Source organism: Suncus etruscus, chromosome 15 (genome assembly GCF_024139225.1).
Source record: "Suncus etruscus isolate mSunEtr1 chromosome 15, mSunEtr1.pri.cur, whole genome shotgun sequence".
Lineage (NCBI taxonomy): Eukaryota > Metazoa > Chordata > Mammalia > Eulipotyphla > Soricidae > Suncus > Suncus etruscus.
The window spans coordinates 51987898-52012022 of record NC_064862.1 but is presented as its reverse complement, the minus strand read 5'-3'; the positions used below and the strand labels follow the sequence as shown (position 1 = coordinate 52012022).

At 44.3% G+C, this 24125-nt stretch overlaps 1 protein-coding gene across 1 annotated transcript in view; it reads right to left on the bottom strand.

Moving 5' to 3' along the window:
- The window catches only part of PLA2G12B (phospholipase A2 group XIIB), a 41615-nt gene extending 17982 nt beyond the window's left edge, over positions 1-23633 (bottom strand). Inside the window, exons 1-2 of the mRNA XM_049789229.1 lie at positions 23328-23633; positions 839-927 (exon numbers count right to left, since the gene is read on the bottom strand). Of these exons, the coding sequence (XP_049645186.1) occupies positions 839-927; positions 23328-23538 (300 nt within the window). The 5' untranslated portion in view covers positions 23539-23633. The remainder of the gene's footprint in view (positions 1-838; positions 928-23327) is intronic.
- Between the last annotated feature and the right edge of the window lie 492 nt (positions 23634-24125).

The following is a 24125-nucleotide window of genomic DNA, read 5'->3' as shown; positions in this document are numbered from 1 at the left end:
ACACACACACACACATACACAATCCCACATAGGTGAACAGTATTTTCTTTAGAAACATAAACCTACTGCTCAGAAGATTATTACAAAGGAAATTTTTTGAATTACCAGCAAAGTTCAGTTTGATTATCCAAATATACCATCCAACCTCATAGCTTAGTTATGAAATTTCTCCACTTACATTTTAGATCAGCCTTCTTTTCTAAAAGAAAGTGCTAAGAAAGAAAGAGCTCCAAGAGATCTTGAATAGAAAATGTATAACAATGTGCTACTTGTTTTTTTCCAGGAGGTTGATGGTTTAAGATATTAACTGTGTGATGACAAATGCTTGCCTATTACTGGAGATGTGGGGGGAATAGGGGTGTGTGTGTGTGTGTGTGTGTGTGTGTGTGTGTGTGTGTGTGTGTGTTTGCATATGCATGTATGCTGATTTCTGTCATTAGCATTTCAAACAGCTGATTTGACATGGCCAACATAAAGTCAAACCCCCACTTCCTGGAGCTCCATCAGCTTGTACTGATGGAAAACAGTTGGGGGCTGTATTTCATACTCTAATTGAAATAAGTCAAACTTGTCACATCTGCTTCATAGAAAGCTCCTGTTTGATCTCCTAAGCTTGACTGATGTTGGCAATGGTGGCTGCCAAGACCAGAGAGATAGGACTAGGGGAGGGGAGGTGCTGGCCTTGCACAATGCCAACCCTGGCAACCAATAGTCCCTTCCCCCAGCACCTCCTGGAGTGATTCCTGAAAAATAGAGCCTGGAGAAAGCCTTGAGCTCTGCCACGTGTATCCTAACAACCACCCTTCCAAAAACGCCAGCAAAGAATGGTGGTACATACACTTTCTGGTACCTTGAGGCCCAAGAAATAGGAACTGCAGCCATTAGGCTCCTGAGGCTTGTAGCCAGGTCTGGGCATCGGTGCTTTTCCTGGCAGGAGAAAGAGAGGGGAGAAGTGTGAGGAGAGCTATAAAGATTCAGCATCTGGAAACATCCATAAAATTCAAACACTCTAAGCACATACACAATTATTTTTCCTTCCTGGGTAAGTCATTGTCTTTCACCAGGAATTTTTAGCCAATTCAGGAGGTGAGGATGATAATGATAAGGATGTCTGAGAAGAGGCATAAACACCAGCACAGGCTATTCTTTTTCTAGGAATCTCAAAATTTTTTTTTAATTTTTGTTTTTGGGCCACACTCAGTGATGCTCAGGAATTACTCCTGGCTCTGAACTCAGGAAATACTCCTGGCAGGCTTGGGGGTCCATATGGGATGGCAAGGATCGAACCTGGGTCAGCTACATGCAAGGCAAATGATTTCCCCTCTGACTATCGCTCCAGCCTCTGAATCTCAAATAATCTTATGACCTTTTAAAAACAACTCTTAGTTTTTCTGAACTTTGAAGGGAACATGAATTGCAAAAACCAAACTATCTCAAGGGTTTTGATTTATTTTTTACCTTTTAGCATTTATTTCTTTAAATATATATTTTGGAGGGCCACACCAAGCAATACTCAGGAATTGGCCCTAGCTGTGATTGAGGGGAGACTATCAGGGGTGCTGGAGATCAAAGTATAAAGCAAGTGTCCTATCTGCTCTACTATCTCTCCAGACCCTATTTCTCTACCATTTTTAGTGTGGGAATATTGGTTTGCATGACCATAGATAATTTAAAAATATAGTATCTCACCCCTTCCAAAAATTGTCTTCTCACACCACCAAAGTAGCAATATCCCACTTTCTCCCATAGCACACTGGGCCCTGCCCCACTTTCAAACTCTACATTTGTTCACTTCTAGAACCTTGTTTGTGTGGTGTGAGTCCAAGGATTTGCTCTTATTTTGTTTGATCTGTTACTTTGCTTTACTTCTCTAGTTTTCACACATGCATAGGAGCCTGCAATATTTGTCTTTCTCCTCCTGGCTTATTTAATTCTTTTTGACCTCCTCTAGTTCTACCCATGTTCTTGCGAAAGGTAAGATTTTCTCTAGAAGTGGAACTACTGGATCAAACTGTAGGTCTATTTTAAATATTTTGAGAAACCTCAGCACTCTTCTCCAAAGAAGCTGAACCAATTTACTTTCCCAAGAGTGCGTGAGGTATCATTTATGAATTGAACATAGATGACTCACTTGGACCTTGATAATGATGTCACTGAGAAAATAGAGGACACGGGAAATGGAAAGATACTACATACTCATGAGATGCCATCCTGCTCAAAGCATGATATAGGTTCCATGCAATTCCTACCAACATCTCAATGTTGTTCTTCAAGAAACTAGAACAAATTTTACTGAAAGCAGTATGTAACCACTAAAGACCCTGAATAGTCAAAGTCATTCTGAGATACACACACACACACACACACACACACACACACACACACATGACTAAAAAGCAATAGTAAGATGGACTGTGTAGTATTGGAATGAAAACAGATGCATGGATCAATGGAATAGAATTGAGAGCCCTGGCTGAATCCTCACACATTTAAACTGTTAAGTTATGATAAAGAACCTAAGAACACTGAAGGGAGAATAAAAATCTGTTCCCCCCCCCCAAAAAAATCTGTTCCATAAATGGTAATAGGAGCACTGCAAAATAAAGAAACAGCGTCACTATCTCACACAGAAGTTAATTCAAAGAGGAAAAGCCTGAGGGTTCTGCCCCAAACCACAAACTACACTGAATAAAACATAGTCAAATTGGGGGTCAGAGCAGTGGCGCTAAAGGTAAGGCATCTGCCTTGCAAGCGCTAGCCTAGGACGGACTGAGGTTTGATCCTTGTCGTCCCATATGATCTCCCCAAGCCAGGAGCGATTTCTGAGCGCTTAGCCAGGAGTAACCCCTGAGCATCAACGAGTGTGGCCCAAAAACAAACAAACAAATTAAAAAAAGAAATAGTCAAATCTGGGGCCGGGCGGTGGCGCAAGAGGTAAGGTGCCTGCCTTGCCTGCGCTGTCCTTGGACGGACCACAGTTCGATCCCCCGGCATCCCATATGGTCCCCCAAGCCAGGAGCAACTTCTGAGCGCATAGCCAGGAGTAACCCCTGAGAGTTATCGGGTGTGGCCCAAAAACCAAAAAAAAAAAAAAAAAAAAAGAAATAGTCAAATCATTTCATAATCTGACTTTCAAGGATTAAACTCCAATGCCAAGGGAAATAAAAGGAATATTAGGATCACACCAAACAGGAAGCTTTTGCACACCTAAAACTTCAATTCAAATTCAATCCAAATTCAATTTAAATTTAATTCAGTGACTCCAAGTGACTCAGTGGTAGTGCTTATGCCTATCAGATGTGAACCCATTAATCTCCTTCTCAGCACCACCCTACATAGTCATCAGCAAACCCAGCATTCCTGGGGCCACCATCCCTGTCATCTCTGGCACAAATGACCAAATATGTGAACCCTGGATACTGGACCAGCCAAGAGAAGAAGGAGGGGATAGAAATTATCATATGGGCAATAAGGGGTTCTCATTCGCTGCTAGTGAGAATGCTGTCTAGCCCAGCCTTTCTGAAAAACAATGTGGATATTTCCTTCAAAACTGGAAATTGAACTCCTATGGTCCAGCAATACCACTCCTAGGTATATATCCTATGAATACAAAAACAATTAAAAAAATGCCCTCTGCACCCCTATGTTCATTGCAGCATTATTCACAATAGCCAGAATCTGGAAGTAAACGGGTGCTCAACAACAGATGAGTGGCTAAAGAAACTAGTACATTTACACAATGAAATACTGTTTTAGGGAAAAAATGAAGTCATGAAATTTGCTTATATATGGATGGACATGGAGAGTATAATGCTGAATGAAATGAGTCGAAGGGAGGGGGATAAACATAGAATAATCTCACTCATCTGTGGGATATAAGGGGAATAAAAGGCAGTGTAGGGATGATTCCAGAGACAATAGAGATGAGGGTTAGGAGGACCAGTCATGGTAGGAAGCTTGCCATAAAGAATAGAGAGTGCAGTTAGAGTAGAGAAGGGTGTAATACAAAAGAGATATTCATGGCATCCTTTTTTGTTTTTTGTTTTTTGTTTTTTGTTTTGTTTTGGTTTGGTTTGGTTTGGTTTTTGGGCCACACCCGGTGGTGCTCAGGGGTTACTCCTGGCTGTCTGCTCAGAAATAGCTCCTGGCACGGGGGACCATATGGGACACCGGGATTCGAACCAACCACCTTTGGTCCTGGATCGGCTGCTTGCAAGGCAAATGCCGCTGTGCTATCTCTCCAGGCCCTCATAGCATCCTTTCATTAGCATTAGTGCAAACCACATTGTGTGTTTATGTGTGTGTGAGAAAGAGACCGGGGGGGGGGGGTGGTGGTGAAGGGGGGGGATAGGATGCCTGTCTCAGAGGTAGGCTGGGGAAGGTGGGTAGGAGGAAAAGGGCATCAGGGAGGGTGAGAGGGGAACTTGACATTATTTCATTGTTTAGTGGGTGAAGGTCGTTGTATGTTGCATACTGTAACTCAATCATGAACAGCTTTATCTGTTAAAAAAAAAAACTGTAGTTTGAACAACCTTGTAACCATGGTGTTTAAATGAAGAAAAAATTATCATAATAGAGAGCTATTCTACTAACTGGGAGAAAATGGTCACACTCATGCATCTGAAAAAGATTTCTAAGATACATAAGCCACTCACAAAAATTAACAAGAAAACAACAACATGGGGCTGGAGCAATAGCACAGAGGTGGGGCATTTGCCTTGCACACGGTTGACCCAGGAAGGACCTAGGTTTGATCCTGGCGTCCCCTATGGCCCCATAAGGTCCCTAAGTCAGGATACATTTCTGAGCACATAGCCAGGAATAACCCCTGAGTGCCACCGGGTATAGACCCCCCCCCCAAATATAAGTTGGGGAAAAGAATTGAATTGACATTCCCACAAAGAAGATGTAGAGAGACTCAAAACTTACATGAAAAAAAAGTTTATTGTCATTTATTCTTAGGGAAATGCAAATTAAAAAAGATCAATAAGTTACCACCTCACTTTCCTGCATCAACAAGGTCCAAAATATTGGAGTTTCTTACTCTTGTAAGATCAACCAATGTGTACTTTATCATTTCTTTTTCTGCTTAATTAAAATTTCTGAGTAGAGGGCCTGGAGAGATAGATCCAGGACCTAAGGTGGTTGGTTCGAATCCTGGTGTCCCATATGGTCCCCCGTGCCTGCCAGGAGCTATTTCTGAGCAGACAGCCAGGAGTAATCCCTGAGCACCGCCGGGTGTGGCCCAAAAACAAAAACAAAAACAAAAAATTTCTGAGTAGAGTTGAAGCCCTTCACCACTGTCTTTGTTTTAATTTCTAGACGTTAGATCTATGCTTTAAAACCACTTTTTATTCCTCAAAATTGTCTTGGTTTGACTAGACCTTAATCAAATGCAACATCAAGCTGCAAAGGGGAGCTAACAAATGAAACTTCTCTTAAAATTGGGAAGAGGGGATCAGAGAGATAGTACAGTATACAGGACATGTATCTCACCTGAGTTCATCTCCAGCCTCCCATATGGTCTCCCAAACCTTCCCAGGACTGAGCACAGAGTCGGGAGTAAACCTTGAGCATGGCCAGATATGCCCCCCACCAAGATGCTTAAAAAATAAAATTGAGGGGCTGGAGAGATAGCATGGAGGTAAGGCGTTTGCCTTTCATGAAGAAGGACAGCAGTTCAAATCCCGGCATCCCATATGGTCCCCCTGTGCCTGCCAGGGGCGATTTCTGAGCATAGAGCCAGGAGTAACCCCTGAGTGCTGCTGGGTATGACCCAAAGACCAAAAAAAAAAAAAAATTGAATTGGGGAAGATGAGGAGCTTCTGACCCTAGAAATGGAATGAAGGGAGATTAGTGGACAATTATGCAATCTCTATTTATTGGATATTAATTGGTGAGGTATAAATATTGTGTTTATGACAACTCCCAAAGAACGCATGTCCTGAGTCACACCCTTGTGTATCAGCCCACAGTTGGCCTTTGAGACCCAGAGATGTTCACATCAGTAGAGAAAATTTTCTCTTCCCAGATGAAATTTCCAAAGACTCCTAAAAACTCCTATCTTAGACTTTCTTTCTCTCGTTGTCAGGTGGGAAGTAAGTGCCAAGAAACCAGGTCATGAGCTGTGTGAGATTCGTGTCGACAAGAGGGAAAGCCCTGTGGACAGTCAGGGTTTGGACAGGCTGCATCTAGCTTGCAACCAAGTTCAGAGGTTGCCACAGGGTACATGGTTTACTATTGCAAACCATGAGTCAGAATTGCCCAGTAAAGAAAGTCATGACAAGTCTCTGGAGCCCCAAAAATGATACCATATAATAAACAGTATTGAACCCTTAGGGGCAACTTCTTTTTGTTTTTGTTTTTGTTTTTGGGCCACACCCGGCGGTGCTCAGGGGTTACTCCTGGCTGTCTGCTCAGAAATAGCTCCTGGCAGGCACGGGGGACCATATGGAACACCGGGATTCGAACCAACCACCTTTGGTCCTGGATCGGCTGCTTGCAAGGCAAACGCCGCTGTGCTATCTCTCTGGGCCCGGGGGCAACTTCTTATTTAACAGTACATAATAAGTATTATAGTGATTACTGTCTTTGGTAGTTGTTTTGCACTGTATTTTTTGTTGTTATTTTTTGTTTGTTTGTTTTTGATTTTTGTTTGGGGGCCATACCAAGCAGTGCTCAGGTGTCTCTGAGCCACTCCTGGCTCTGCACTCAGAAATCACTCTTGGCAGGCTCAGGGATGCCAGGAATCGAACCTCGATCAACTGCATGCAAAAACAAAACAAAACAAAACAAAATGCCCTACCCCCTGTGCACTAAATTTTTGATCTATGACAGTTTTGCTAAATTATGAATAACAAGTTGGACTTTTAGAGCATGCAATTCACTGGGTCTCCACATACCCACAGTTCTTAAAATTATATTTATTTAAGCACCATAATTACAAACATGCTTGTAGTTGGGTTTCAGTTATAAAAAAAAGAACACCCCCCTTCACCAATGCAACCTTACCACCACCAATGCCCTCCATTTCCCTCCTCCCCCACCCTCTGCCTGTATTCCAGACAGGCATTCTATTTCTCTCACTCACTAGCATTGTCGTGATAGTTGTCAGTGTTGTTACTTCTCTAACTGAACTCACCACTCTTTGTTATAAGCTTTATATTGTGGGCCAGTCCTTCCAGTCCTCATCTCTATTGTCTCTAGGTATTATTACAATAATGTCTTTTATTTTTCTTAAATCCCACAAATGTATGAGACTATTCTGTGTCTGTCTCTAACTTATTTCACTCAGCATAATAGTTTCCATGTCCATTCACGTGTAAGAAAATATCATGACTTTATTATTTCTAAGAGCTGCATAGTATTCCATTGTATATATGTACCACAGTTTAGCCACTCATCTGTTGTGGGGCATCTGGGTTGTTTCCAGATTCTGGCTATTGTAAATAGCACTGCAATGAATATAAGTGTGCAGAAAGTATCTTTGTATTGTATTTTCATGTTCCTAGGGCATATCCCTAGGAGTGTTATAGCTGGATCATATGGGATTTCAATTTCCAGGTGTTTTTTTTTTAAGGAATTTTCTTTAAAATCACCCCATGTGCCTTATCTCCAATGCCAAGTGAATGTGTCTGAATCAGAGTCTGACATGAAATAATCCAAACCAGGCCAAGGGCAAAACGTGTAATCTGACAGTCTTCTACCTCTGATAGAGAGCAAGCTGCCTGCCAGAACTGCTTTTTTTATTGAGTAAAGAGACCATCCCTGTGTGGGGCAGTAAGGACAGTATAAGGACAGATAGCTCAGGCTATCCTGAGCCAGTCCCACACAAGTTTGACAAGTAAGACAATCTCTGGTTTGGGGTAAATCCAAGTTGTAAACAAACATACAAAGGAACCAGACTTTGTTTGAGGTAAAATAAGGTGTAATCTATAGCCAGACTCTGGAAACAACCAAGATGTCCTTCCACAGATGATTGGCTAAAGAAACTGTGGTATATATACACAATGGAATACTATGCAGCCGTCAGGAGAGATGAAGTCATGAAATTTTCCTATACATGGATGTACATGGAATCTATTATGCTGAGTGAAATAAGTCATAGGGAGAGAGATAGACACAGAATAGTCTCACTCATCTATGGGTTTTAATGAAAATGAAAGACATTTTTGCAATAATTCTCAGAGACAAAAGAGATGAGGGCTGGAAGGTATAGCTTATGACATGAAGCTTATCACAAAGAGTGATGAGTGCTGTTAGAGAAATAACTACATTGAGAACTATCCTAACAATGTGAATGAATGAGAGAAGTAGAAAGCCTGTCTCAAGTACAGGTGTGGGTGGGGTAGGGAGGAGGGAGATCTGGGAAATTGGTGGTGGGAATGTTGCACTGGTGAAGGGGGGTGTTCTTTACATGACTGAAATCATACAACTACAATCATATTTGTAATCACGGTGTTTGAATAAAGATAATTAAAAAAAGAATTTATACTGTAAAAAAATAAGGTATAATCTAACAACTGCCCCTTCTTTGTTCAAAAAATTGTGATGGGTACATAAGTTGTATTCTATTGTACTCTGCAAGAGGCAGGGACCTCAGATCAGAATTTACAAAAGTCATTTTGCATAGGCACAGTAAAAGTTAGCTGTTATAGCATCAAAGTTTAAGCTGTATACATCATTCTCAAGCTTTTTCCATTTCTTTATCTTATACATCTCACAGCAGTTTTTCATAGACTTCTCTGAATGTAAACATTAGAACCTTTCTGCAGATATACTTAAACCAAAAACTCCTAAACATTTTACACCAAACACTGCCATACAAGACTAGAACCTCCAAGTTCATTTTCATAAACTTCGTTAAACAAAATCACAAGAACATTCCTTCAGATATATATGTGTATATATATATATATAAACACAGCTTGAAAATAAGTGTGCTAAAACATTCTAATAATGAGAACTGTAATAATAGTCTATAACATCCAAGTTCCTTTTCCATCAACTTCTGTGGATAAAGAGATTAGAACATTTTTGCAGACATCATTTGAGAATAAGTTGCTGCATAAGTATACACAGTAAGACATCCTAGCAATTGGGAAACATTCACTAGGATAGCTGAGAAATTTAAAAAATCTAACAACATTATGCATTTCCATGGAGTTGTGAAAATAGATATTAAACCACTAAAGTTATATATAAAATTTTCTATTTGCAATGGGCATAAAACAAAACAGTAGCTCTAAAATCTAATACAGGTAAAACACATATTTAACCAGCAATATAGTGACTGATGAAAATAGGGTCAAGAGATTAATCTAGGAAAAAGTTACAAGTGGTTCTTAAAGCAGCTTCTCCTCCATTGGGCTTTGACTGGGCTTGGATCCTCCATCTTCTGTGGTGGCTGCTGAGGTCTCCTCGATAAGCTGCTGCAAGTTGGGGGGGTCGTAGTTCTGGCAAAAAGCACCTCCAGTAGAGAAAAGATGGTAGACAACAGTGTCTGGAACACTGCCCAGAGTCTTCACTTCTCTCTCTTTCACTGTCTGCTTCTGACCCACCTGAGGGGGCCTCTGCCACCGTAGATGGTGGGGCAGCTGAGTGAGGCTGGGGGATGAATCGCAGGAACCTATGTCGATTGAGAGTATATCTGCTACCTTTCACTGGTATTCCACCATGTCTGGATACATTAGCAGCTTTTGGTACCCTCTGTCCTTTCACAACATCAAACTCCACAGTCTCCACATCGCCAACGCTACACAGAAGCTTCCTGGGATTGTTTCTCTTTATGGCTGTCCAGTGATCAAAGACATCTTCTTTGGTGCCGTTTCTGTTGATAAATCCATAATCATTCTGGACATTGAACCATTTAACAGTGCCCAGGACTTAGAGTACCAGCACCGGCTTGTCTACTGACTCAGTACTTGGGGCATGGGGGTATCTCTGGTTGAGCTGTTTTTAGACTCTGAGTCTCCCGAGATGGTAGCTGGCTCATCATTCTTGGGAGATGGGGGTGTTCTCTGGCTTTGTGCCAGTAGTCAACAATAAATTATCAGCCTTGGGAAAGCCTTTAGATCTAGAACTCATTGCCACTGGGAAGGCTCTCTTTACCTCTTGTGGCATGTGTGCAGGAGAATCTTTAGGGAGCCTGGCACATAAAGAGTGAGAAATGCAAGTAGATGGACCAGAGCAACATGAAGCCATTCAGAACAGGAGCCATGTTCACCAAAGTTCCAGTGAAAGGCACAGCACATTCAGTCCAGTTCAAAGGGGCTGACATGATGATAATCCTCCAGACCCAGAGGGTCAAGTCACACACCATTTTTGCAGTTTTTTCGAGTCCCTGGGTCGTGCTGTTCAGGCACCAATTATAAAATCACCCCAGGCACCATATCTCCAACCCCAGGCAAATGAGTCTGAATCAGAGTTGCACATGAAATATCCAAACAAGACTGATGGTGAAACATGTGTAATCTGGCAGAGTTCTTCCTCATATGGTGTGCCTGCCAGAACTACCATTTTTATTGAGTACAGAGACCATACCTGGATGAGGCAGTAAGAACAGATAGCTTAAGCTATCCTGAGCCAGTCCCACCCAGAGGTTGACAAGTAAGACAATCTCTATTTGGGGGTAAATCCAAGTTGTAAACAAACATACAAAGGAACCAGAAATGATTCTTTGTTTGAGGTAAAATAAGGTGTAACCTAACAATCTACATATTGTTTTCCATAAAGGCTGGACAAAATGGCATTCCCACCAGCAGTAAATGAGAATTTCTTTCTCCCTACATTCCCGCCAGCATTGATTGTTCTTGTTCTTTGTGATGCATGCCAGTCTCTGAGATGGTACCTCATTCTTGTTTTGATTTGCATCCCCATGATGGTTATTGATGTGGAGCATTTTTCATGTGCCTTTTGGCCATTTGTATTTCTTCTCTGAGGAAGTGTCTGTTTATTTCCTCTCCCCATCTTTTGATGGGGTTAGATGGTTTTTCTTGTTGTTTCATCACTACATTGTTTATCTTAGATATTAGACCCTTATCTGATGAGAATTGAGAGAATAATTTCTCCATTCTTTGGGTGGCTTTTGCATCCTACTCACTATTTTCCTTGAGGTGTAGAAGTTTCTCAGCTTAATATAGTTCCATTTGTTTATCTATGTTTCCACTTGTTTGGACAGTGGTGTTTCTTCCTTGAAGATGCCTTTAGTCTCAATGTCATGGAATAATTTACCTACATGTTCTTCTATATACCTTATGGTTTCAGGTCTGATATAAAGGTATTTAATCCATTTGGATTTGACCTTTGTACATGGTGTTAGATGAGGTCCAAATTCACTTTTTGCATGTAGCTGAACAGTTGTCCCAGCACTACTTGTTGAAGAGGTTTTCCTTGCTTCATTTTGCATTTCTTGCCCTTTTATCAAAGATTAATTGATTGTATGTCTTGGGAACATTCTATGAATACTCAAGTCAATTCCATTGATCTGAGGGTCTGTCTTTAGATCAATACCATGCTGTTTTGTTTTTTGTTTTTTGTTTTTTTTTTTTTTTTTGGTTTTTGGGCCACACCCGGTGGTGCTCAGAGGTTACTCCTGGCTGTCTGCTCAGAAATAGCTCCTGGCAGGCACGGGGGACCATATGGGACACCGGGATTTGAACCAATCACCTTTGGTCCTGGATTGGCTGCTTGCAAGACAAACACCGCTGTGCTATCTCTCCGGGCCCAATACCATGCTGTTTTAATGAGTATTGTTTTGTGGTACAATTTAAAGTTGGAGAAAGTGATGCCTCCCATCTTCTTTTTTCTAAGGGTTGCTTTGGCTATTCATGGGATACCCACAGTTCTGACACTAAGGCCACAAACTCCTTTTGAGAACACTTTGATCATTCCCCAAAGAAACCCCCAGCCCATTAGCAGTCTCTCTCCATCTTCACTCTACCCAATTCTACATGGTCACAAATGGGCTTTCTATCTCTTAGAACTTTGCCTTATCTAGACATTTTATACAAAAGAAACCCTATCATAGAATGAGCTTTTATAGTTTGCACTTTGTAGTGTTGCCAAAGTTCATTCAATCATCAGTTCTTTATTTCCAGAAAATATGGAATAACACAGGTTATTTCCACTGGGGGTTGTAATGAATGATACAATCACAAAACCTTCAAATAATAGGTTTTGTAGTGGGCAACGTGTCTTTATCTTTCCACTTTTATATCATATAGTTGCTCTGCTGTATGAACTGTTTATCAAAGTTGTGGCACCATTTTATGATGTGCCAACCATGAATCCTGATTCCAGCTGTTCTTTTCAGTGCCTTTTCTTAGGTCATTCTTGATCATAATGACATCTGATAGCTTAGACTTGTGTTTCCCTAATGACTAATTGTGTTCAGCATTTTTGCACGTACTCATTGACCACCCCTCTGTACTTCTGGGGGGAAGTATGAAGTCTTTAGGGAGAGTGGGGTCTCCCAACCAGTGCTCAGGAAGCCCCGGGGCCACTCCAGCAGTACTTGGCCAGCTGAGTCAGACTGTTCCACGCTCAAGCTCAGCATGGCACTGCTCAGACACAGGGGCTAGAGCAGTGGCTGGGAGGCTACATGGAGCCATGGCTGGCATGTGGGCCCCTGTGCCTGACAGGTACACACCCACTCACTCTCTTAGCCCACTAGGAAGCCTTTTGTTCATTTTGTAATTCGGTTATTTCTCTTATTGTAGTGCTAGAAAAATGCTTTCTTTATTTTGCGGGTCCAGCCAATGGATTTCTTCAAGTAGATTAAAAACATCCCTGCTACTTTTTTTTTAAGGGAGTCACATCCAGCATTGCTCAGGAAGAACTCCTGGCTCTTAGAAATCACTCCTGGCAGGCTTGGGGGACTATATGGGATGCCAGGATTAAAACCACCATTGGCCCTGGGTTGGCTGAATGCAAGGCAAATGCCCTACCACTGTACTATCTCTTTGGCCCATCCTTGCTACTTTCTTGGAGAACCAGGAAGAGGTTCTTGAATCCCTTTTCAACAGGCTGTGGGTAGAAAGTCAGGCTGAGAATAATGCAAATATTTAGCTCTTCCTTTCCAACCTGCTCAGTAGCCCCAAGTGAAAGCTCTCAAACCCTTTCTTACCCCCCAAAAAAAACCCCAAGAAAGGAAATTTTTTTTTTCTTTTTTACTGGCTGTCTGCTCAGAAATAGCTCCTGGCAGGCACGGGGGACCATATGGGACACCGGGATTCAAACCAACCACCCTTGGTCCTGGATCAGCTGTTTGCAAGGCAAATGCCGCTGTGCTATCTCTCTGGGCCCAGAAAGGAAATTCTTACTCCCACTGCTGCTCCAGCTCAACATAGACTTAGACTCCCTCTTTCTTTCTGACTATCAAAATTTATTTTATTCTTGAGTATATATTGAGTATATATTTTTCAAACATTTATTTTCAGTCAACATTTCTTGCTCTGTGGGGTGGAGAGATACTATCCTCACTCCCAGTCCCCACAGGACTTCTCAGAGGTCTTGAGAAGTAAAATCAGCTGAGAATGATTCACTAGTCTACCATGTATGGGTGAAACATTAGAATGGACCATCTATTAGTATTATATAAAAATTAATCTTATTTCCAACTACTGTGCTATAAGCATAGTATATTCCTGCCTGGTTTTGGCCTCATCTGTCAATTAAAATTGGTCCGTTTTATTTTAAGATACTTGTGGGAGGGAGGGAGGGAGGGAGGGAGAGAGAGAGAGAGAGAGAGAGAGAGAGAGAGAGAGAGAGAGAGAGAGAGAGAGAGAGAGAGAGAGAGAGATCTAGCTTGGCCTGAAGCAGACCCGATTTTGATCCCTGATACCACTTATGGTCCCCCAAGCTCATTAACAGTGATCCCTGAGCACAGATTCAAGAATAAGCCCCAAATATTGTGAGGTGTGAACAATAGTCAATCAAATAGATGGTGGTAGGGATAGTTTATGATTTCCCATGATCCAGAGGGAACAAATCTTCTTCCACTAGGTGTGGTCACCTCAACCCCCAAAGATCCCCAGATGTAGAATAAAAACAGCCTACAGAATCATATTTTCCAATTGCAAATTAGATCAAATTTTATCCTGGGCTGGCCACGTACAAGGCAAACACCCTACCACTGTGCTGTTGCTCCAGCCCCTAGATCAAATTCTAAATGTCACTGCTCATAAAAACATTTCACTGGAACACAGTAATGCTCATTTAATACATAGTAACTAAGCCAGTTTTGGGGAAAATAGGTCTGCAAAATGTGATTTGAGTATTGAGGAAGATGATTTTTCTGAATATGACCAAAAATTCAAAAGCCAAATTAAAAAAAAAAAGACCTGACCAAAAATATCAAAACTGGGGCCAGTAGGGCATCTGCCTTGCATGCGCTAACCTAGGACGAACCGCGGTTCAATCTCCCGACATCCCATATGGTCCCCCAAGTAAGGAGTGATTTCTGAGCACATAGCCAGGAGTAACCTCTGAGTGTCACCCGGTATAGCCCCAAAACAAAAACCAAACAAACAAACAAACAAAAAAAAAACAACCAAAACTTTCTGGAGGCCAAAGAGATAAGACAACAGGTAAGGCGCTCTCAGTGCATGTGCTGACCCAGGTTCATCCCAGTCCCTGAGACCACCAAGAGTGGTAAGCCCTTTGGATGGATAGATCCAGTCGTAAACCCTGAACACTGCCAAATGCACCCCCACAAAAATAAACAAACAAGTAAAACTTTCTGAACAGAAACTGAGTTAGATAGCACAGTAAGTACAGTGTTTGCTTTGCTTGCAGCCAACCTAGTTTCAATCCCTAGCATCCCATATGTCCACCAAGCCGGCCATGAGTGAGTCCTGAGTACAGAGATGTGGGGGGGAAAAAATCAGCTTTCTGAACAAACTGAAACACAGTAAAATGCTTAGAACATTAGAGAACACAAGAGGGTGAGGAGAAGCCCAAGCTCTGAGCCCTGCCAGATTTGGACAGAGCCTCCGAGGCCCAGCTCTGTTTCATCATGGAGAAAGAACAGCAGAAATGTCTGGGGCTTCATAACCCAGGTCAAGGGTCAAGTCTCCCCAGGAGAGTGTGTTGCATCTCCCCAGCCACCTGACTCCCACAAAAGCAGCTCTGGGCACCAGGGGAGGCTAGTCAAGGGCTAGGGCACTGTTTGCTAAAAACTCTGGGTGTGAGAAACTCAGACCACTGAGGAACCTGTGGAGGGAACTAGGCCGATCAAGGACATTTTACTGCAGCAATGTATTTACTTTCTGTGTATACATCTAATGAACTGACTGCCTGAGGGAGGAAGTGGGGGGGGGGGCTTCATCCTGCTTTCATGGGACTGACACTATTTTACCACCAAAGTCTGGGTTCCCAGGAACCCCTATGGCTACATCAATTATAGCAAACTGGGGCCGTTGGTTCTGGTAGCAGAAGAACAGTACCTGCCCTGAATTATCAGCTACTTTCTCTTACCAGCCATGAACTCTTTCTCAGGAAATCCATACAGGCACCCAGGTTCCTTCCTCCCTCCCTTCCTTCCTCCCTTCCTCCCTCCCTTCCTCCCTCCCTTCCTCCCTCCCGTCCTTCCTCCCTTCCTCCTTCCCTTCCTTCCTCCCTTCCTTCCTCCCTTCCTTCCTTCCTCCCTTCCTCCCTCTCTCCCTCCCTTCCTTCCTTTCTCCCTCCCTCCCTCCCTTCCTCCCTCTCTCCCTCCCTCCCTCCCTCTGTTCTTCCCTCCCTTCCTCCTTACCTCCTTCCTTCCTTCCTTCCTTCCTTCCTTCCTTCCTTCCTTCCTTCCTTCCTTTCTTTCTTTGTCTTTCTTTTTTGTTTGTTTTTGCTTTTGTTTTGGGGCCACATCCGTTAACACTCAGGGGTTACTCCTGACTATGTGTTTAGAAATCACTCCTGTCTCGGGGGATCATATGAGATGCTGAGGATTGAACCTGGGTCTGTCCTGGGTCAGCCGCATTAGAGGCAAACACCCTACTGCTGTGTCTCCGGCCTCTGTTTTGGGTTTTTTGTTTGTTTGGGGCCATGTGAGGACCAAAATTATCCCCCTAAGTCCATGAACACAAGTCCAAACCCTAGTAAAGTGTACTTTTCCACTCCTAGCTGAAAAGGCTCCCTTAAAAACCACCCCTAAGCCCTGAATAAGGTTGTTGCCTATGTCAAGGACCACATAAGTACTGTGCAACTGTTAGTATTAAGTTAACAGTATCGGGGCTGGAGAGATAGCATGGAGGTAAGGCGTTTGCCTTTCATGCAAGAGGTCATCGGTTCGAATCCCAGCGTCCCATATGGTCCCCCGTGCCTGCCAGGAGCAATTTCTGAGCATGGAGCCAGGAGTAACCCCTGAGCACTGCCGGGAGTGACCCAAAAACCACAAAAAAAAAAAAAAAAAAAAGTTAACAGTATCAAATAGTACCTGAGGAAGATTCCTCAGTTTAAATCACAAACAGGGGGGAGTGTGAAGCCTAAGAAGGATAAGCTTGGGAAAACAGTGTGGTAAACTGCTTTTGTTATGTGCTTTTGCTATGCATGTTAAAAGCAGAACCTGTCTTTACTGTTTTAAACAAATATTAACTCCCCGTAACATCCCCCTCAGGGATTGCAACCCCTGTTCAATGTACACAGGATGCCTTCAAGGACAAGAGGTTCCAACCACCACAAGACCTTCAACTAGATGAGTGGCCCAACACTATGATGCATTGGAAAACTTATGTAACTCTTGTACCAAATGCTGTACCCTCTCCTACTTTCCCTTTCTGAACTATAAAAGACCCCCATTTTCCTTGATCAGGGCTCTCTGGTCTTTGTCCAAAAGCCCTAGCTAGCTAGAATTAATAAAGCTGCTTTGCTGTTTGCTTTCCTGTTGAATTTGGAGTCTTCATTTGAGGCGGTGGGCTTCCACGGACCCTAACAAGGCCACACCAGGCAATGCTCAAGGGTTATGCCTGCTCTGTGCTCAAGAATCACTCCTGGGGCCGGCATGGTGGCGCTAGAGGTAAGGTGTCTGCCTTGCCAGCACTAGCCTAGGACGGACCGCGGTTCGATCCCCCGGCGTCCCATATGGTCCCCCAAGCGAGGAGTGACTTCTGAGCACATAGCCAGGAGTAACCCCTGAGCGTCACAGGGTGTGGCCCGAAAACCAAAAAAAAAAAAAAAGAATCACTCCTGGTCATGCTCTGGGACCCTCTGGGATGCTGGGGTTGAACCTAGGTTGGCTGTGTGCAAGGCAAATGCCCTCCTTTCTGTGCTACCACTTCAGCTCCAATAGTTTAATTTTTTATGTTGCAAGAGAGCTGGAAGCATCTGCATGCGTGACTCAGCCGTTCACTAATTTTCCTCTTGTGACATTTATAAACGTGTTTGCTAACTGACAGACACATCACAAATTCCTCCTGTAGATTATCTTTCATTCTCAAGGTGCCTTTGCTAAGTAGATCTTATTAATATAGTCACACAAAGGCTTCAAAAGTGAAGCGAATAGCTCAAAGTGAGGCAGCAATGGGATTTCCCCTCAAATTCAAATCTGTGATTTTTGTTTGTTTTCCTTTTTTATTATTTTTTTATTTTCTCTTTGGCCACTCCCAGCAGTGCTCAGGGGTTAGTAGTCCTAGCTCTGTGTTCAGAAAGTATTCCTGGCAGACTCGGAGGATCTTGCAGGATGCCAGGGGTTGAACCCAAGTTGGCCATATGCAAAGCAAACACCCTACCTGCTGTACTACCACTTTGGCCCATCACTGTGATTGACTTTTTTTCTCCCATTACTGATATTTCTCAAAGTTCAGTCCAGGACCACCTGTGTAGCTCTGGGGTTCTACCACCAGCAGCTGAAGCCCAACTTCATGGTGGAGGGCAAAAGGGAAGCTCTCTATCAGCCCATGACCCCTTTACATGAGTTGACCCAGCTGAATCTCATCACTTTTACAGCCCTTAGACAAAGATAAAGTCTGTGGCAGACCTGAAAATTTGCTGTAAGTTTTGAGCAAATCCTGAATGAAAACGAATAGATGTGAGTAAGGTATGAGAAGCAACATGGGCAAATCACCATGGCCACATTGGCTCAGGATTCAAACTCACCAAAGTATCCTCTGCTGAAGTTCCCTACATACAACCTGCCAGATACTGTGCCAGGAATTGGCAGGCCTAGTTGCTTTAAAAGATGTTTGACAACTAAAAAAAAGTCCTCAAACTGGGGCCGGAGCAGTGGCACAAGCAGTAGGGTGTTTTCTTTGCATGTGCATGTGCTAACCTAGGACGGACCGTGGTTCGATCCCCCAGCATCCCATATGGTCCCCCAAGCCAGGAGCAATTTCTGAGTGCATAGCCAGGATAATCCCTGAGCATCACTGGTTGTAAACCCCCCTCCCTCAAAAAAAGAAGAAATTACTTTAAAAAAAAAGGTTTTCAAACGTTTTAAACAGGGGGCCAGTTCACTGTCCTTCAGACCACTGGAGGGCTCGATTATAGTTTAAAAAACAAAACAAAACTATGAACAATAGTTTGAGGAGTCAAGAGAGAAGAAGGGGCGTCCGGAAAGTATGTTACACATTCCAAACATGGCCCGGAATGAGTCAACTGCTAAGCAGGACAGGCAGCAGAAGCAAGAACACCCAGAAGGCTGGATAACTGTCTTCAGCGAGCCGCATGTGGGCTGCAGGCTGTAGTTTGAGGACCCCCTGCTTTAAAACATGCAGCGTTTGGACTGGAGCAATAGCACAAAAGGAGGGCATTCCGCCTTGTACACAGCCAACCCAGGCTCACACCCCAGCATTCCATAGGGTCCCCTGAGAACTGCCAGGCATAATTCCTCAGTGCAGAGCCAGGACTAAGCCTAAGCACTGATGGGTGTGGCCCCCAAAGACACAAACAAAAATGCAAGTGTTTGTATAACATTAGGCCAGGGTGTTTGCTTGGCACCCAGGAGCAGAGGGGTTCATCCTTGCCACCATCTGTCTCTCCAAAGGCAGCTAGCAGCAACCACTGAGCTACTAATCCTGGGGTCCCACTGGTTGTGATCCTAAAAGGAAAAGCCCCAAATGATATCTGAGGGCAGCCCTGAAGATTTGAGTTCTATTGATTTGGGCAGCAGTTTTTTCCAGCCCTGGACTAAGAGAAATGCCATAGGCTGGATACACTGAGGTTAGGACAGAAAGTTCTCACTTAGCCTGTAAAACAGGGGTCTCAAACTCGAGGCCCGCGAGCCGTTTGCGGCCCTCCGTACAACATTTTGTGGCCTGCGGCCGGCCTTCAAATATCGCAGTATTCGCTATTATTCGCTTACCGAATAATCGCAATAAAAATCGCATTAGTGAGGAAAAAATCGCATTAAACATTCGCATACCCCGAGCAGTTCCGTTCGAGGTATGCAAATGTTTAATGTGATTTTTTGCAATTTTTTTCTTACTAATGCGATTTTTTATTGCGAATATTTGGTAAGCGAAATCCCTTATGAGGCCCTGCCTCACCCCGACTTTGCCTCCTACAGCCCCCAGGTAAATTGAGTTTGAGACCCCTGCTGTAAACTGACCTTTGAAGCCACAGATTTCAGCAAAAGGATGTGCAAGAAAACGGGCCTATTAGTGGGTTCAGAGAGAAAGGACAGAGACTAAGGAAGGCATTTTGTTTCCCTCTGAGCACTGCAGGAGAGACCCCTCAGGCAAGAACCAGGGGCAGCCCCTGAGCATTTTAGGATGTGTCCCTAAAGCCCTCCCCACAAAAAGAAAAAAAAAAGCTTCCTTTTGTTCCTCATGGATCGAATGATGAAAGCATATTCAATCAAACAACTGTTGTTTTTTCAAGGACAAGCTGCCTTCTAGGTGAAAAGCTAATAAAATTTTTTTTCCCTACACACAAATGACTGTGAATTTGCTTTTTTGGAAGTGGCTGTTCTCAAAGCATGTTTCCCCTTTCTCAAAGTGAGGCGGAGAACCCTCCCACATGAGGAACACCTGAGATCTGAGACGTTACTGCCCCCCCCCCCCCCGCAGCTTGCCCATCAAAATCTCTAGAGTGGGACCAGCCTGTTCAGAAGCTGGGGTGAGGGTGAAGTGAATCAAAGTCCAGATTATCTTCTTATAATCTTAAAATTAGATTCATACAGATCATAAAACTCCATATGGCAACGTTTCCAGAGCTTCATATTCCTGTGGCAAAAGTGCCACCAGAAAAGGGGGCTTCACAAACGCCTTTGACCGGGTTCACATCTGTCCTGCATTTTCATGCATGGTCCACAGTCTGTCCATACCTGCGGCTCCGGGGCTTTAAAGAGCAAGAAGTGGCGGCCCAAAAAGAAGCAGAGACTCTGGGGAGTTGTGGGAAGTTTTCTACTCTAGAAACCTGTTCATGAATGCCCTGTCTCTGAAGGGGGCTCCAGGGACCTCAAAGATAACATGAGTGGGCCCGGAGAGATAGCACAGCGGTGTTTGCCTTGCAAGCAGCCCATCCAGGACCAAAGGTGGTTGGTTCAAATCCCGGTGTCCCATATGGTCCCCCGTGCCTGCCAGGAGCTATTTCTGAGCAGACAGCCAGGAGTAACCCCTGAGCAACGCTGGGTGTGGCCCAAAAACCAAAAAAAAAAAAAATAATAATAATAACATGAGTGCCACGTGTGTCCCTGGAGGCGAGCAGGACTGCCAGAAGTACTTCCTGAGCACAGAGTTGGGAATAACCCTTGAGCATCACTAGATGTCCCCAGCACAAATTGAAGGGCTTCTTTTCATGCTGTTTTCTAGAGAAGGATATAGTTTTGAGTCTATTTTCCTAAGCCATCTCTGCTGGCTTTTCCAGGCAGCAGGGAGGACTCCCGGACATTGCCGGGAGTAGCTCTAAGACCCCAAAACCAGGGGGATGTTTCTGGTGTCCCCAAAAGGCATAGCCTCACAGCAGCACTGCTGTGCATGAACAGCAAGCTTGGGTGATGGGATTCACCACTGGGAACCCCAACCTGTTAAAAAACCTCCCCGCAAAGATTCTGTTATCAGGGAGGAGAGAAAGAAGACAGAAGAGAGAAAGAGTGGGGAGAGGGAGAGAGTAGAGAGAGAAGAGGGAGAGGAGGGGAATGAGGAAGAAGGGAGAAAAATGAGGAGGGGGAGAGATGGGGAAGCAGGAGATGAGGGGAAAAGATAGACGAGGCAGTTGCCTTGCACACCTGTTCAAATTCTCCCTGCATCACTCTGAGCACAGAGCCTTTGAGCATCACTGGGTGTGGCCCAACACCCTGTACTCCCAATTTTTAGCTTTAACATATGTCTTATGACTCCAACAAAGGAAAAGGCCCAAAAGTACTAGTCTTGCGGACAGGGTGTCTGCCCCTTCCTAGTCACCCAATGGGAAGGCACAGATAAGGTCTCGCTCCTTATCTGTCCTGAAAGGTTGAGACATGATGTGAGGAGAATATGGTCAGCCCAGTCTCCCCTCTCTCAAATTAGACCTGTTCCTGCTGCTGGAAAAGGAAACATAAGAGGAAGGCACTGGGACTCAGGGCATCAAGTATGTAACCTTTTGAAATCTTGAAATCTCTCTGGACAGAGTCAGTCCTGAGGAGCATTTGGAGAAGTATGAGGTATTTTCCTGGTCCACTGAAAGACCCACCGCTGATCTTGTGGTGAGATGTTGGGTGACATTAGCAGAGAACCAAGGCATCCTGGCCCTGATTGAAGGAGCATTTTTGTGTTTGAGGTCAGCCCTGGCCCCTTACTGCCTGCTCTGCCCCATGTATGGTTTAGGCCTCCATTTCCCCCTCCCATTAGTTTGGTTTCTGGGATAGAGAGAAGGGAGAGCTGGAAAAAGGACACCCCAGAAAGTTAGGCAGAACCTCCAACTGCCATGTCCCCCTTTACACTCCTCTACCTGGCACCAGGCCTGACCTGAGGGCCAGCCTGGAAGGTGGCCACAAGCCCATCCCCGACTCACCCAGGCGGTCACTGCTGACAGGATAGTGGGGACAGCTACCACAGGAAAGATAGGCCATGGGTCAGTGATGCCTCTCTGAGAACTAGAAGCGAATAAGCACTGAGGGAGAAGGGTGGAGGCCCCAAGCTTAGCCCAGAGGAACTGAGAATGCTGTTTCAGCCCCTAGCTGAGGTTTCTCTCAATTTTTTTTTATTGTCCTTTTATTTGGGAGAGCCACATCCCAAGATGCTCAGGGCTTAGTCCTAGCTGTGAACTCAGGGCTCATTCCTGGCGCTGCTTAAGAGCTCATATGTGATGAACAGGAGAGTTTGTGGGATATAGTTTAGGGATATAACAAGGTTAGAGGGCTGGGGAGGCAGTGCTGGAGTGAAGGCACTTGCGTTGTTCACTGTCTTCCCAGCCTTCTAACCCTGTTATTTCCCTAAACTATATCCCACAAATTCTCCTGTTCTCATCTTACACTGCCTTTTCCCAAGTCCCAGCCTCAAAACAAATGCGTGAAAACAGCCCCTGGAAACCAGTCTTTAAAATCTCCGTGGAGGGGCCCGAGCCGTGGTGCAAGCAGTAAGGCGTCTATCTGTCTTGTCCGAGCTAGCCTAGGATGGACCGAGGTTCGATCCCTTGGCGTCCCATATGGTCCTCCAAGCCAGTAGCCATTCCTGAGCCAGGAGTAACCCCTGAGCGTCACTGGGTGTGGCCCAAAAACCAAAAATAAAAAAACTCCGTGGAGCATATCAGTAGGGCGTTTGCCTTGCACGAAGCCAAACCAGGACAGACCTGGTTCCCAGCATCCCATATGGTCCCTCACGCCTGCCAGGAGTGATTTCTGAGTGCAGAGCCAGAAGTAACCCCTGAGCTCCACTGGACGTGGCCCAAAAACCAAAAATTTAAAAAGAAAAAAAAGCTCTGTGGTGGCCTGAGAGATAATAGGTAGTAGGTAGTAGATAGTAGGTAGTAGATAAAGCACTTGCCTTACACACAACTGACTAAAATTGAATCCTGGCACCTCATATGGTCCTCAAGTGCAGAGCCAGGAATAATCCCTGAATCAGAGCCATAATCAAGCCCTGAGCCTACCAGGTGTGGCCCAGGAAAACAAACAAATCAAACAAAACAAATCACAACAACCAAATCACAACTCCATGGAATAAGTTTTTCAGATAAAATACAGGCAGTTCAGAGCAATTTCCATTTCAAATAGACATCCAAATATCTGTCTATGTTAAGTATGTCCAGAATATTACCCTGAACACATGATTTGCTGTTTCTCTGAAACATCACAGTGGGTCCTATTTTGTTTGCCACATTTGCCAATCCTGACTGAGAGGAACAGAAAAAGGGGTTTCTGTTTCCCCGTTTCCTCTGGCCCCCCAGAGACAGTTGTACAGGAAGAAATAGCTTGTACTCACCATATCTGCACCTGTACTGACATACCCCGTTTTTCCCTCCTAGCAGCTCTTGAAAGGAATCGAAGTAGCTGGTGACAGATTCGAAGCTGCCCCGGATATGCCGAAGGCCCCAGTCGGAGTAGGACTCCTCTGCTTCGGAGCTGGGGTCGCCCCAAGACGGGCCAACCCCCAGGCTGAGCCAGAGAACCAAGAAGCCTGAGGCCAGCTTCATGCTGACGCCAGGTAGGATCTAGGGCCCTTTCCTCCAGCTCCAGCCCGAGGAAATCTCCAGGTCCACCAATGCCAGAAAAAGCCTGACCAGGGATTATCTGGAACATTCCATTGTGTGTTCCCCAGAATGGACTTTAGACAGTTTTGCAGCTGGGGATGAGATCAGGGCAATTAGGAAAGGGCAAAGGGTAGAGAGAGGAGGAGGACCCGTCTGAGGGACGGCCAAAGAGAAAAGACCTTGCAATGTGAGGTTCGCTGTCCCAGAGAAGGCAGAGATCAGCCAAAGGTGTGAGTAACTGGATTCTACCCAGTGTAATTAGCGACCTATTGGTAGTTACACAGCGGATCCTGGACCATCTTGATAAAAGAGCTGGCGTCCAGGTCCTATGCAACCTAACTAGTCTCTAAACGGAATAGTTAAGGAGTGTGTAAAAAGCTCAACAAAGCCTTTAGGTCATGTAGGTCAGTTCTGCATATTATTCCTTTTTTTGAGGGGATACTGCTTTGGTTGGCTAAAAAATTTTTTTTGACTATTTGATAAGGCAAATTTGATTGGGGTGCTCAGGAGACCATATGTGCTGATAGGGA